The sequence below is a fragment of the Chaetura pelagica genome, unplaced genomic scaffold (assembly GCF_000747805.2).
Source record: "Chaetura pelagica isolate M959 unplaced genomic scaffold, ChaPel_1.0 scaffold83, whole genome shotgun sequence".
NCBI classification, from domain to species: Eukaryota; Metazoa; Chordata; class Aves; order Apodiformes; family Apodidae; genus Chaetura; species Chaetura pelagica.
Window position 1 is genome coordinate 4,498,049 of NW_009952893.1, and position 15,573 is coordinate 4,513,621.

Here is a 15,573-nt window from a genome sequence, read left to right on the forward strand (position 1 = left end):
TTCCCTACAGAAATAAGAATTACATCTAACGTATGTTGGAATTCTGCCATGTGTTTGGTAGAATGTTTGCCAGTTGACTATTCTGACAGCTCCTACAATAAAATCCTGCTACTTACTGTGTATACTTTACAGGAAAAAAAAAGCTTAATATAGTGTTTGCTCATCTCAGATAGTTAGAAGGTAGTATTTTGCAAGAAGAATACTGCCTTTCAAATCCAAATATTAGTTTGAAAATGTCATTCTAGTGGAGTGTTTGAGTAATAGGAATTAAAGGACAATTGCCCATTATAGCTGTTCTGATCTTGAAAGTAAATTAGACCATCTCAATATGTGTTAATCACCCAAGAATGTGAAACTTTTGCTGCCAATATTTGTTCATGTTCTAAATGTAGCAGTCTGCAGTGTTCTCTCTTCTTGACTGGATGTCACTTCTGTGCTTGTTGAAGAAGCTTGTAGACAAATAATCAGTTTTACTAGCAGTAGTGGCTTAAACACTTTGACTGTCAGGAAATACGCAGGTATCTTAATAAAGATTATTAAAATGCCTTAGTAAAATAGGCTGTGATGCAGGCTGGCGTGTCTGCTCCGGTAGCAATTGAGCAAGTGTATGCTTTTTGCAGAGATAGAGTTCTTTTGGTTTGTTTTCTTGATTTGTGCTGACAAGTACATGGTCCATGTTGAAAAATAGTTATGTTAACATAATATTTGACCCTGAGTATTTAAGAATGTGCTGTATTTTTTTCCCCAGTCGGAGTTACTGCCTTCATACAAGACTCAAGTATTTAGTAATGGTAATGGGCTTCACTGCTACACTTTTTAGCACCAGTTTCTTCTCTGGTTTCAAATAGATATGGACTGGAAGAAGTTTCCTTCGCGTATTATAGAGTGATAGTTGGAAGATGCTGATGAGAAATGTTATTCTGTTGATAACTCACTTTTGAAAAATTTGAATTTGTCTTCTTTTTTTGTCTCACAGCCTTCTTTCTTCAATAACATATTCTCCCAAATCAGAACGTAAAACACCTGAGCCTTTAATACCAGCAGACAGTGATAATGAAAAGGGGGAAAGGAATGGGAAAAAAGTCTGTTTCAGCGTGACAGGTGATGAGCAAGAAGATTCTGGTCATGATACCATCAGCAACAGGGATTCTTACAGGTAACTTTACTAATAATATTTGTATTTGTCAACTGAATAAAACCTGTGGGTTTGTAGACTATCAAGTGTCTATGAAGACTATCAGAAAATAATAATTCTGACATTTCTAGCAGAGGAATAGCTAGCATCAAGATATGCTACCAGATGTGTAAAATTAACTTTTTAATGAGTAGATATTAGTTACTAGACATGCATATCCCTAACCTTTAAACAATATCACATCTTTACTGTAGAATACTGATTTCATAGACAACAGACTTAATTTCTGTTACTCAGAATAAATTCCGAATAAATTCAGAAATAATGTATGCCATTGAAGGCAAGATGCCAGAGCCATCACTCATGCTGATCTCAACATACATTCCTGACCTTATTCTACTCTAAATATTGTAGCATCATGTCATCTCTAAAATTCATAATGCATCATGTTTGCTATGAATGAAAATATAAAGAGTTTTGAAAAGGAAGGAGTAATTATAGCAAGCAGGATCTTATTAAAAGAATTGTCTTCTGTTGCTTAGAGAGAATTGGTTAACTACACAATATAAAATCTAAATTAAAATTTGAGCTGCAAGTAAAATAAGGGTTCATTATTTGTTCATTATCATGACTCATTATTATGCTTAGAAAGTAGAATCTCAGTAGGCTCATCGTTTTTCTACTGAACCCTGTGTTGCTGAGCTCTCTTTCATAAGCTAATATTTGATTGCTGCAGCATGGTAGATAGGAACTCTTTGTCAGAGTAGAAACAGAAATAAAAGCATAAAGTTGAACAGAAATGAATGTAGAGATAATTTGGATAGCTTAAGTCTGTCTTATTCTAACCGAGGGGAACACAAGCAAAGAGCTGTTCCAGCTGAACATGAAGTGCATTTGGGGGTTTCTGCATGCCCATGATGTGTCCAGCTGACTGTTCAGGAGCTGCTCCAGTGGCTGTACTTGCTCCAGTTGGGAACTTCCCCAGTTGACACAGGATTTGTATGTGGAGAAAGGCATGACTTAGGACACATGTGTGTCTTAATTTAAAATATTTTCCAGTCATGTATAGTCACAGAATCCCAGAGTCCAACCATCAACATGAAACTAAACAAAAAACAAACAAAAAATAAACAAAGCAAAAAACCAAATTAAAAAAAAACAACCAAAACCACACCCCATCATAAAACACCCACCAAAAGCCCCTACAACCTCAGCCACTAGAGCATGCCCTGAAGTGCCACATATACACGCTTCTTGAATACCTCCAGGGATGGTGACTCCACCACCTCTCTGGGCAGGCTGTTCCAGTGCCTGACTACTCTTTCAGTACAGGAATTCCTCCTTATATCCAATCTAAACCTTCCATACTGCAACTTCAGGCCATTTCCTCTGATCCTATTGTTACTTACTTGGGAGAAGTGGCCAACACCTGCCTCCCTACAATCTCCTTTCAGGTAGTTGTAGAGGTTGATGAGGTCTCTCCTTTTCTTCAGACTAAAGAACCCCAGTTTTCTCAGCCAATCCTCATATGTCTTGTTCTCTAGACCCTTCACCAGCTTGGTAGCTCTCCTCTGGACACATGCCAGCATCTCAATGTCCTTCTTGTACTGAGGGGCCCAGAACTGGACACAGTACTCGAGGTGCTGCCTCACCAGCGCCGAGTACAGGAGCATGATCACTTCCCTACTCCTTTTGGCCATGATATTCCTGATACAGGCCAGGATGCTGTTGGCCTTCTTGGCCACCTGGGCATGCTAGTAGGTCATGTTCAGCCAGCTGCCAGCCAGGACCCTCAGGTCCTTTTCTGCTGAGCAGCTCTCCAGCCACTCTTTCCTGTAGTGCTGCCTGGGCTTTTTGCGACTGAAATGCAGGAGCCGACACTTGACCATGTTGAACCTCATACAATTGGCCTTGGCCCATCAATCTGACCTGTCCAGATACCTCTGCTCCCACCCAATTTGGTGTTGTCTACAAACTTACTGAGGGTGCACTCAATCCCCTCAGCCAGATCATTGATAAAGTTATTGAACAAGACTGGCCCAAAACTGAGCCCTGAGGCACACCACTGGTCACCAACTATATTTGAGCCTGTTTACTACAACTCTGGGTCCGGCTGTCCAGCCAGTTTTTTTACCCAGTGAAGAGTACATTTGTCTGTGCCATGATTCATGAACTTCTCCAGGAGAATGCTGTGGGAAGACAGTGTCAAAGGCTAGGTAGCCAACATCCACAGCCTTCCCCTCATCCTGTAGGCAGGTCCCATGGTCATAGAGACAGATCATGTTGTTTAAGCAAGATCTCCCATTTTGACTGTTTAGGAATGATAAAATCTGGGGTCCCATATGCAGAATAATAATAAAATCTTTGAGTTCAGAAAAAAAAATTTGAGTGAGATTGGAGTTTTTTTGTTTCTGCTAAAAATAATTGCGAGGCAATACATAAAATGTCCAGATCCTGTTATGCTGCTATGGTTATTATTAGAACTAGTAGGCTAATTTCAGTGGTTAGAATGCTCTCATTCTGTGTTGTAGGGTCTAAATCTAAACCTTGCAATACAGTACAATAAAAATGCAGAATGATACAGCTAATGCATCTAATCTGTTTCTCATTTTCCTTTGTTGTTTTGTTTTCTCATGCATTGCACACTCCAGTTTTAAATAACCTTCCTCTTCCCTTTGGAGACTTTAATAAGTGAATAGAGTTAGTTAGAAAACATTTCTAAACATCCAGCCAGCAATTCTTAATACTCTGTGGGACTATTCACCCTCTGTTAGGAACATGTTGTTACTGATGTCTTTTCACCTACTAAATGGATATGATTATATCATGGCTTTTAATTTAATTTTTTTCCTGTTCACTCACCTGGTTGGCTACAGATCTGAAACATTTACCTTCACTAGGACATAGATGTCAATATGCCAAAACTAGTAAGAGTGTATTTTTGTTACTTACAAAAATAAAGAAAGCAAGTAGGGAGCATATGGGTGTATAACTGTATGTACTGTATCTACAGTTATACATGTATAACTGTAGCATTATCTATAAAATATAGATACGTGTATCTTGGTGAAAGGGTACAACCAATACATAAAACCCAAACCAGGTCATTATATAAATATATAATTATATATAAATAACTTCCAGGTACGCTTCTATGTTAGTTTATATTCACTTAGATTTTTAAGACTCCCTCTGCTGGATAATTACTTAAGCATTTCCTGAATTGAAACTAAATGATCTTCATGTGGCTAAATGAAGACTCTGAAGTTAAATATATCTTCATAGGTTTTTTAGTACAAAAGGCTGTTTTACTCTGTTTATGCTGCAGAAGTAGCTATGTTCTCCATCTATCTTCTGTGCAAAACAATTTATTTTTGAGAGAAAAGAGCAGAAAAACGTACAGATGTGGGTGACATTTTGTATGCATAGAGGTTTTCACTGAAGTCACTGATGTAAATGTCTATACATCTCTAACAAAAAGAACAGCTGGAAGAAATGGAATCATAAACTATGTTTTGTCTCACAGGGAAAATCAGTTTATCCTTGAGGTTTTGGTACTACTCAAAAGGATCAAATCTCTTCTGAACCTATCATAAACCAGAGTATTGAGTAATTGGTATTAGCTATGGACTAGCAGTGTAGAATTTAAATGTGGAATTACTAAAATATATGAAGACACAGTTTCAGAATGTCACCTGTGTAAAAAAAGGTGGTTGATTTTATTTCAAAGTGTGTGTTATCATTCTGCAAGTACTTGTTCACATGCAAGGTGAAGGGAGGCAATTGAATAATCTGTTCTGGAATTCTGGTCCTCTGAGTCCTACCAGGATTGCAAATTATATGATAGCCTAAGTAAAGGGATCTTTTTTGTTTCCAAAATTTATCATTATATTTAAAAAGGGGAAAGCAAAAATGTCCGTAGCTTTGATACAGAGCCCGTGTTAAAGAACATGACTTCATTTCTGGTTTTGATTTGTTTGTTTGTTTGTTGTTTTTTTCCCAAGCGATTGCAACAGCAATAGGAACTCCATTGCTTCGTTCACCAGCATTTGTAGCAGTCAGTGCAGCTCTTATTTTCACAGTGATGAAATGGATTCAGGTATGTTTAGAAAAGTGAGCTATGAATCTGTCATCTGTTCCTTTTATTCAGTTTTATTATTTTCATTTGCCTGGTAGTTTTGTTGTTTCTGTTTTTAAAATTGCATCCTCCTTGGTAATAGAAGTTTTGCTTCTGCCTGGCTAGTGCTGAACTTTTAAGTCCTTCACTGAAAGAGACCCAAAATTCCAGCATCTTAGTTAGAGCTCATAGAGTCACTGCTTTTAACCACTTGGATGCCTTGACCTTGGCAGTGTGTTATGTTGCAGAGTCAGGAGCATTTTAGGTGAGTGTGGATTGCTCTCCCAGCCTGCGTCAGCACCCAGACAGCAGGATACGGCTGTGGATGTTTGTAGGAAGGAATGTGGGACCACATAGAAGCACATTCTTGTTTATGCAGTGATAAATTGAATTTAAATAAATGCAGCTGCTAACAGGAATGAGATGGGATTTGACTGCATGGTGTACAAGGTCATATACTCAGGGACTAATAATAAAAGAATATTTGCTCTAAGATGGAAGTTTATCAATTGTGAATGATTTAGGAAAAGAAAGGGCTGGGCATGTTGGTTGAATATAAGCCACCAGTGAGACTTGGCCACAGAGAAGGAAAATTCTCTATGGAGAATACCATGGAGAGGTGTTTTCAGTTGAGACAGGAAAGAATGATGTTATGCAAGGTTTCTGAGATACCCTGTGAGTAATACAATTCTAGGCAGCTTCTTTCTAGAAATGATACATATTTACAGAGCTGTGCAGATGCAGAGGAAAGGGTGAAGGACATAAAGAACTATTAGTAAAAGAGGAGATCCAGAGTCTGTATCTTAAGATATAAATGAGCTGATAGAAAATTGGGCAGCTTCAAGCTGAAGTACCAACTGAGATTCTTAAAAGAATGTCTGTGCTAGCCAAGCACAGAGACAGTGTTCAAGTTGATAAATATTGCAGCTCAGTGAAACTTCCAGTCTCCTGATGACTTAATTATCTCTTAGTTCCAAAGCTAACCTGGTTAACTCCAAATCAGAGCTCTTTGACACCATGCTCCATCCATTGCAATTAAAATCCTGTGAAGGGTTATAACTCCTGGCTGTAAGAACATCTAAAGGAGCTTAAAAAAATAATTCAGAGAAATGAGTCTAGATTGACCACGAATATATTTGGATTATAAATTATCTAGAGGCTACTTCTAATCTGTCACCACAGCAGCGATGAGGAAGACCAGTTTTAAGGTCAATTTTTCATTGCTTGTGAAAGAGTTGACGTTGCATCACCCGTTGTCTGAGAGAGTGACTGAGGTCAGTGACCTAGGAGAGTCCTTCTCCTTTGTACTTTTTTAGGAAATGATGTTGTACGTAGTATGTAAAAGCTTCATATCAGGTACAGGATTTGGATGCTGTATTTTTGTCTAATTACTAAAATTTCCCTATACAAAAAATTATGTTGAATGCATTTTAGTGACTTTGTGGTCTGCTATATTAGGTTCACACTACTTAACTATTTAGACAGGTGTTTAGGATGTTTCCCAGCACCTAAGAGTTGTGTGTTGGGGTCACAGGATGGTTGATGTTGGAAGGTGATCTTGACATCATCCTGTCTAGTCCCCTGTTCATCTAGAGCAGGCTGTCTAGGACCATGTCCAGTTGGGTTTTGAATATGATCCTTTCTTTAAGAGCTATTTCTGCATTATCAAGCGACTTCTAAATGTAAAATATGTAGAAAGACCAGTCACTGTATTCCTGAAAGCCTGCACATCAGTCAGTCTATGCGCAAAGTAGGTTATGTGAGCTACAAAGATTTTGGAAAATATGCTGAAACTTCTAAACATCTTTTCATTTTAAAATATTTTTTCAGGCGATGAGCTTCCCATAAGTGTTCGAATCTCTCACGATAAACAGGATAAGCTCCATAGCTGTTTGGAGCATCTTTTTGGTCAAGTATGAAATTATTTTTCTTGGCTTTGGTACTAATGCCCATGGTTGAGCTAAGATGTCTTTAGCGAATACTCTTTCTTTTTACTTTTGCTTTCCGCTGTATACTGGGATGGTATGTATTTACTCATTCTTCTTCAGTTTTCTGTAAATAGTTCAAAACTGCAAATTAAACAGGTCCTTAAATTTAGTTTAACATTCCCTATCTTGTTGCTTAAACTAAAGCCATTGGGTAAGGATCCAAAGAATCTAAAGCTACTTTTCTGCAGTCCCTGTTAATAAAGGAAGAATTTTCAGTTGTTGCTGTAAACAACCTCTTTCTCACAGAACCTTGATCCCAACAGGTCGATTCAATTGTTAACCTTCTGAAAGGACCAGCTGTGATGAGGGCCTTTGAGCAGACAAAATACTTCACACCAGGTCGAGGCCTCCAAGGTAACATTTAGTTCTATCAATGAGAATCAAAAGGGAGATTAAAGGGTACATGGGTACGACTGTCTACTCCTTGAACTGTGTGTTAAGAACTGGTTTTGCTTAATCTTGGCATATTATGCAAAAATTCACTGTTGAAATTATTCTGAAGTAGGTCTTATTTTTAATTGAAAGCTGCTTCTTACAATTTTATTGCACAACTGAAAGAATTTCAGGTTTGTTGGAAAGTCAGCTTTAAATTGTGGACTCTGACCTGACTATAGAATTGCCAAGGTTTTTGAAGTAAGAAACAGGTTTTGTATATTGAAGGTGTTTTAATTTCATTTTTGTTTCAACAACTGAAGTAATTTCTGATGTATTTTATTAATAATGCCAGATTTTTAGTATTTTTGTAGATACTTTATTTGTTAGTTGATGTATAAATAATTTACAAATGTAAATTTATAGTCACAGTGATATTTATGCCAAATACATGCTTAAAGAACTATTATTGATTGCTTAAAAAAAATTTCTGTATGTAATTTCAGATATTCTGCTAACACTCACATAGTTGCTTAAGTATATAAGTATGTATATGGTGGCCATAAAATTGTGATGAAAACTGCAAAGGAGTTTTTTCAGTTAATTGAGTTTGTTTTGTTTTCTGATTTGTTTTTATTTTTGTTGTTGTTTTTTTTTTAAAGCTTAGTGGGAGACTGAATGTCCTATTAATATGTTTATTTATGATTTTATTGATCCTGCATATGCCTTTTGGCAAAGAAAACTTACTTTAGATGGCCAGAGGGTGGATCTTTGACTTTTATAAAAAAACCAAGAACACTGAAGTCAACAGAGCATAATTACTAAAAAGTTCCAGGACTCCACTTACTCCAAGGCACCTTCTATCTTCTGTACCTGGTTCAGAAGGAGTCACTTTTGGGATGCTTCTTACAGTCTCCTTTGACTAAGTTTGGAGCTTAGATGACTGTTAGACCTGTCACCCCAGCTTTAACTAGAGTTAAATAAGTGTCCTGGTTTGAGCCAGGCTTCATCCTGGCTCAAACCAGGACAATAAGTTAACAATTTCTTGAACTATGAAAACATTTAGGAAGAAATAATGTCTTACCCTGGGTTTCTCAGCAGGTTTAAGCAGAAAAAAAAATACTATTTTTGTCCTTGCTTAGAGTTTCAGCAAGAAATAGAACCGAAGCTTAACTGTCCAAAGAGGCTACGACTCCACATCAAACAAGACCCTTGGAATCTCCCCAGCAGTGTTCGGAGTCTTGCCCAGAATATCAGAAAATTTGTTGAAGGTTAGTAAGAATAACATGATCATAAATAAACATGTCTTTAATGATGTAGAGCCTGGGGAAGGGAAGGCAAAAGATACAAGTGCTTCATGTTGCTGCTAGGAAAGGTTTGCTGAAGACAGTGTGTTCTATGGGAAACACCTGAATTTCAGGACTTTTTTTGTGTTCTTAGTAGCAAGGCTTTCCTTGAAACTAAACTCCCTTTGAAGATTAAGACTCTGCAGGGCAAATTTTGTCCTTTATCTTGCTGTTATCTGTCATTGATCTGGAGTTATCCCACTATAATAGTGCTCCCTCTTCTGCCATGAAGCCAGACCTCTTTCACTGGTTTTTCACTTACCCATTCTATCAGAACTCATACTGTCAATCCTTCTCTTCCACCTTCCTCCCACCATTGTTGAAAAGTTACCTAGGAGTCTGCGTCTCTTCACTGTCAAGTGTCAACATGAGCTGGGTTTTTCTGCTCTGTCCTGTGGCTTCATCAGAAAGTATCTGGGATTTCCTCTCCAGAAAATCTTGCCTGTAGCTTCTGCGTTATTTCCTGTGTTGTTTGATAGAGAAGTAATGAGCAAGATGATTTTTATAAAACTGTTTTTACTTGAGTCTGTGTGGGAACAATAACTTGTGTCAGGTCTAGCTTTAAATGATTTGTGTGTTTAGCATCTTTGTTGGCTAGTTTCCATGGTATCCCATAAAGATACTGCTAAATTTCAGGTCACTGGAAAAGAACTTTGTGATAAGTTTTATTAAGATAAACCTCCAAAATCCATCCAGCCAAACTAAACAAACTCCTCCTCTTCTGACTTTTGGTATTTCTCATTTCAGATACAAATAGATTTTCAGACCCTGGGTTAGAAAATGATAAAAACAACCACAAAATTATCCCTGGTTTTGGAGTCTATCCCGGTGGGTTGACTCTCAAATATGAAGAATACTTCTTTTTGTTTAAAGATGTCTGTCACTGACTGACAAATGAATAAGTATTTTTGGATCCTTTTTTTCTACAGGTCTTTCTTCAGACTAAACCAAATTATATTCAAGTATTAATCATGGTTTCTTCCACAGTTCAGGAGGAATGGAAATGTGTCTAATAGTCCTTCATTGCCCCCCTTCTGAAGCCAAGCCTAAGAGACCTCTTTCACATAACTTGTTTCCCCAAAAATAGAATTAATAGACTTAAGCCATGGCAACACTGATCATCTACCCTCAATATTGAGGTGAATTTATTCTGATAAATATGGTTTTAAATGTACCACATTTTTTTGTGGAAAAATTCAGCAAAGTCCGAATGACTAACTGCCTGCCTATTAGACAGACAGGCTTTTTACAATACTACTGTAATGTAATGGTGATATGTATCAGAAGGAATCTTGCTACTTACAGAACACTAGAACTGTTGGCATTTTCTAGTGTTTCAGAAATTAGAATTAAAAATGATTTTCTCTGTTAATAAGTTACAGTAACTAACTGAATTGCAGCTGTCATGCTTGTGAAAGTTCATGTTTCAGAGTTTAATAGTGAAGGGCTTTATTCTTGTGCTGTTCAAGGAAAGCACCCTTTGCCTTACCTTCTCTCATCACTCAGAAATTGTGTGCCAATTTTAAATATTCTTGGCTCTCCTTTTCCATCCATTGCATCTGAGGTTTTGTCAGAGATTTTCAACTGGCTTCTGTGCCATTTTAACCAAATACATGGCTTTACAGGGAAAATTATCATCTGGGCTTGTTTATTTGCCATCCGTCTTTACATCTTTCTGTTCTCTTGTAGGATTTTTTTTTTCTCAGAAATTGTGTGCCAATTTTAAATATTCACTACTACCACCCCTGAAACTGGGTATTAGTAGTACTTGTTCCTGAGAAGAATTCTGAAGAATCATGATCCCCACATCTTAATTATACTTTTTATTTGCCTGTGGGGCCAAGGAGTTGGTGTGATGCAATGGATACCTGAAAGACTGGGTTCCTGTGGCTTCCTTAGCACAAATAGCGTAAAGGAGAAATAGGAAAATGGAAGTGAAAAATTGCTTCTCAAGCCTTAGTTTCCATGGCATGTCTGGACAGGTATATGTAATTCAATGTTGAAAAGAATCAGGGCAGAAATGTGCCCCTCAGGCAGTTTTGGGAGACTGCTGTGATTTAGACAGGCTTAGGCCTGTATAAATTAAATTTGAGACACAACCAACAGCTGGATCTAACTGAAATCAGATGAGCATGAGGCCGGGTTAAACATTATTTAGCTGCTAAATTTTCCCATCATATCTTCATTTCTTGTTTTCTCCTTTTCAATCTTGTCAGTATGCATTGTGGCACAAATAGTCAGGATACAAAGAAGAACGATGAGTATTTCTGGCTATTTCTGGCTGAAAACCTAACACATGGTACAGAAATTTACCTCCTTGTAATTCCCTCTTACTCGCCTGATTCAGAAAAAGCAAAATAGGTCCCCTAATTTGACTGCTTAGTTGGGCTAATGAGAACAAGCTGAACAAAGTCTTGGGTTTTTAGAAGAATCTTCAAGTTTGTTTATAAGTAAAAGGCAGTATTTTAATACTTGAGGAAAGCAGATAAATTTATCACTTCTAGCAGGTTCTAGAGGAAGTAGCCCAAGTAGATCACAGATAAAACTTTGTTCACCATGGGGGAAAAAATGGTTGTAAGAAACTCCTCCATACTTCATCATTATTGATAAATGCTGAAGGATGAATGTTTTGAGTAAATGCATCTTCTTACTGAAAACAGACTCATTTTTATTTCATCAAAACATCACAGGCTAAAATTTTTTATTAATTGTTCTGTTATGTTGTCAAATGTGTGTATTGGTTTAGAATGATTAGTGCTTTGGAGCAGAGGAGAGACACAGAATCACACAGAATTTTCACAGTTGGAAAAGACCTCTAAGATCACCTTGTCCAACTGTCTGTCCAGGGAGGAGGAGAGGGAAACAACACATCCCACCCAAACAAACAAACCAAAAAAATAATCCACAACTACACACTGCACAAAACCAACAACCACTACCCCAAAAAACTTACCATTCCCACTAGACATGTTTCTTGAATACCTCCAGGGATGTGGCTCCACCACTTCCCTGGGCAGGCTGATCTAGTGCCTGACTACTCTTTCAGTACAGAAATTCTTCCTAATATCCAATCTAAACCTCCTCTGATGCAACTTTAGGCCATTTCCTCTGATCCAATTATTTACATGGGAGAAGAGGCCAGCGCTTGCATCACTGCAGCCTTAGAGAGGAATGAGGACTCCCCTCAGCCTTCTTGTCTCAAAACTAAGCAATCCCAGTTCCCTCAGCCTCTCCTCATAGGACTAAAGACATGGGAGCCACACAAAAATGAGATATTTTAAGTCCTAGATCTTAGGATTCTCTTTATTTACTGTGTTTAATCAGTATGAAGAAATGGCCTGAGGATGATCATTCTGGTCTGTCAGTTTTCTCTTTATCAGCATTGGAATTGAGACAACAGTTAAAAAAAAATAAATCTATAGTTAGCACAGATTTAAGAAGCAAACAAACCAAATCTAAACCATATGTGGAGATTGCTTTGTCTCAATTCATTTGTCCTACTATATCACTACAGGAAGAAAAGTTTTCTATAGCTTCAGTAAAAGGCAGTCTTAGAAGACTAATCAAGTTGATAGAACTGATATCTCTGAAACAGGTATCTCAGTACACAGATTCTAGGAGGATTTATCTAGAGCTAAGTAACTAAAGAAAACATGGAGTTTTCGTCTCCATTCTTGGAGTGAATGGACCTACTAAATTGTTAAAACAATGAAGATAAGTTGTTGGCAGAGGTGGATGTTTGATGGTGGAGCAGTAGTCAGGGCAGGAATTCAGTCATGGAAGAGAGAAATAAGAAGGATTTTGGGTGTGTATGAGATATGTAACATGAGAATTGGAAAGCATTAGAGGAGAAGCTGGGGGATGACTCAAGTAGAAACCAGGAAAATCAACAAGATGGACAAAAGGAAAGTGTCTCTTCAGAAGGAAAGTAAAACCAAAACTGGTCAGTATAATAACAGAAAGGTGTAAAGGGAAGAAAGAGGAGAAATTTCTGTAGCAGCTTTTTCCCAAAAAAAAAAAAAAAAAAAAAAAAGGTATGAATTTTTGTTAAAAGAAGAAATGTTTTAGAGCAGGTCAGGTTTCTAGTCAGCTCATAACTGCATAAGGAAGTGCAGTTGTTTTGCTAGCACAATAATTTTTAGTTTAAACAGGAAATACTATGCAATTGGCAAAGTTCGTATCAATTTTAATATTAATTAAGAGTGAGGAGTGAAGAAGCCTTTTAACCATTAGAGGTATACAAAAAAAGTATTTCAACTTAAATCATTAAACATGCAGTGCAAATCTCAGTCTTATTCATAACATATTTTCAGATGTGAGAAGCAAAATAAAACTAAAATCAAGCCTTCAGTGGCAAAGACCAGAATAGTCTGTTTAAAAAAACAGGTAGAAAAGAATGTGTAAGAATAAAAGGTAGTGAAGGAATCTTGCATTACAAATCCTGTAATCTAAAGAGAAATTGCTAGGGAGATACTCCTTTCCTTTACGTATGTGATGTAGCAAGAAGGGGTGAAAACTTCTATAAAATGTGGAATGTTACAAAAAGCAAATGATTGACATCCAAGGTTTACTTCTAAGCCCAGGTAAATAACCTAAAAATACTCTCTTTCTCGTGAGTATATTTTGAAATGGAGAGGACTTATAGCAATGATAAAGGGGAGTTGCAGTGTCCTGTAATTTTCCCATAATCAGGAAATCATTGTACAGATACCTTAGATGCTTTTGAATGTAGAGATCCAACAAATATCACATAAAACAAACTTTAAGTAATAGCCTCAGTGTATCTAAATGCTTCAGCTAAAAGCTGTACTTTCCCATATTGTGTTTTCAGTTACTGACTATGTTCAGAGTTCAAGATGCCAGGTTATTAATGTCTGTCATGTTGTTGTGGTCTTTTTTTTCCTCAAAAGATAGAAGGGTAAGGCAAAGACATATCACAAGACAATTTTCAAGAATAATCTGTAGTTTTGAGTGTTCAGTGCTTGGTTTTGAGGTACTGTGAGCACACATTTCAGAAGCATGGGCACTGCCAGTTCTTTTCACGATGTGTGTACGGCATGGATGAAGATCAAGCTTGGAAGGTTTTCTTCTTTTTTAAGCATAGGCACTTTTAGGGAATATTCTGGCCTTTCATAGATGTTTTCAAGTACACACAGAATCCAGATGGTGCTGTTGATACAGTCATCTCCAATGTCAATTCCATCATCTGAGTTGTACTGATATTTCAAACTATTCAAATTTCAAACCCATTATGTTAGTTTTAGTAGGGAGCAATGTATTCCCCATTTGTCCTATTGTTCGTACACCCCTTATTAGCTCTGCTGATCTGCTGAGCAGAACTTGGAATAGGAACACACAGAAAACTGTGTGTATAAAAGAAAGTTTGGAAAGATATGAAAGTGTGTAAAGTAGTGGTGTGTTCCTGCTGGCAGTTTCTATAGGATAACTTATGTGCTGGAAGTTTGACACACTCTCTAAGGTTATGACTGTGTTTTAATATGCCTGTTCCTTGCACATTTAATTTTGTGTTCTGGTGTGTGGTAAAGGGAAAGAATCACTTACTTCAGCCTGCAGGCTTTGATAAGCTCCCCCATCCAAATAAAAACAGAAAAAAGCAACTAAAAAATACATAAAGAGATAGAAACAAATTTTTGTCAATGTAAATTAAGACTTAAAAAAAAATCTGTAGTCTTTTACTTCATAGATTGTTAAGTGAAAATAAATGTTTGAAGTAAAATAAAATCCTGAAAGCTGAGAGTATAGTGAAAATACTGTTGTATTTTACCTTGATGCTTTTGCTATACATTAAAATGAGGATAATTTGAGATTTTTTAAGTATGGACTGAGGGAGGGAAAACAAAATAGAATGAATCTAGGTCGTGTGGGAATTGGTGAAAACTGGCCTCATTCAAAGTTTTAAGCCTGGAGTTCTCCATATGTGGACTTGTGCTGGCCAGTGAGTGCAAGAGTGTGCACCTGTACTCTGAGATAGCATCTACCTCTTCATGTGTCTTTCCCAGTGTTGGTGCTTTTGATTATTTATCAATTTTATTGAGTCATAAGTAAAATTAAGTCAAGTTGAGACCCATTACTCTTTTATAGGCATATGAGGAGGATTGCCTGCACAAGAAGTTGGGGTTAAACTGGTATAAAATGAGAAACTGCAAATCCATGAGTATGTTGGTGAAAACACTTTTAACCATGACCTCAATATATTTTCTTCTTTTTCTTTAAGAGGTGAAGGCACGAATACTCTTGGCACTTCTGGAGTATACAGGTAATTTTGTTTGGTTTGGGAATTGGGGAAGGGAACATGGATGGTTTCAAATTTTTTTATTTTACTTTTGCACAGAATACTGTGTTTAAAGCAAGGGGAAATAGATATGATAAGCTGATAATCAACAATTTACCCCAGTATTTACAATGAGGATTTCTGAAGAACACAACAATTCCAAAGACATTTCTATAAACTGTTGCAAATTCATAGTTTTTTAAAATGCTAAATACCTTCTCTGGTCATTTACTGTGGATCTTGGCAGATGAAGCAGCTACTAAATCACTGAGCTTATGCACAGTACTTTTCCTTTCTTTCTTTGGACCTTTTCCTATTTACTA

At 37.0% G+C, this 15,573-nt stretch overlaps 1 protein-coding gene across 1 annotated transcript in view; it reads left to right on the plus strand.

The window, feature by feature from the left end:
• Nucleotides 1-15,573, plus strand: part of PREX2 (phosphatidylinositol-3,4,5-trisphosphate-dependent Rac exchange factor 2) — a 182,658-nt gene that overhangs the window by 118,055 nt on the left and 49,030 nt on the right. Inside the window, exons 28-33 of the mRNA XM_009995562.1 lie at nucleotides 977-1,156; nucleotides 5,140-5,234; nucleotides 7,083-7,165; nucleotides 7,504-7,594; nucleotides 8,755-8,883; nucleotides 15,194-15,235. Of these exons, the coding sequence (XP_009993864.1) occupies nucleotides 977-1,156; nucleotides 5,140-5,234; nucleotides 7,083-7,165; nucleotides 7,504-7,594; nucleotides 8,755-8,883; nucleotides 15,194-15,235 (620 nt within the window). The remainder of the gene's footprint in view (nucleotides 1-976; nucleotides 1,157-5,139; nucleotides 5,235-7,082; nucleotides 7,166-7,503; nucleotides 7,595-8,754; nucleotides 8,884-15,193; nucleotides 15,236-15,573) is intronic.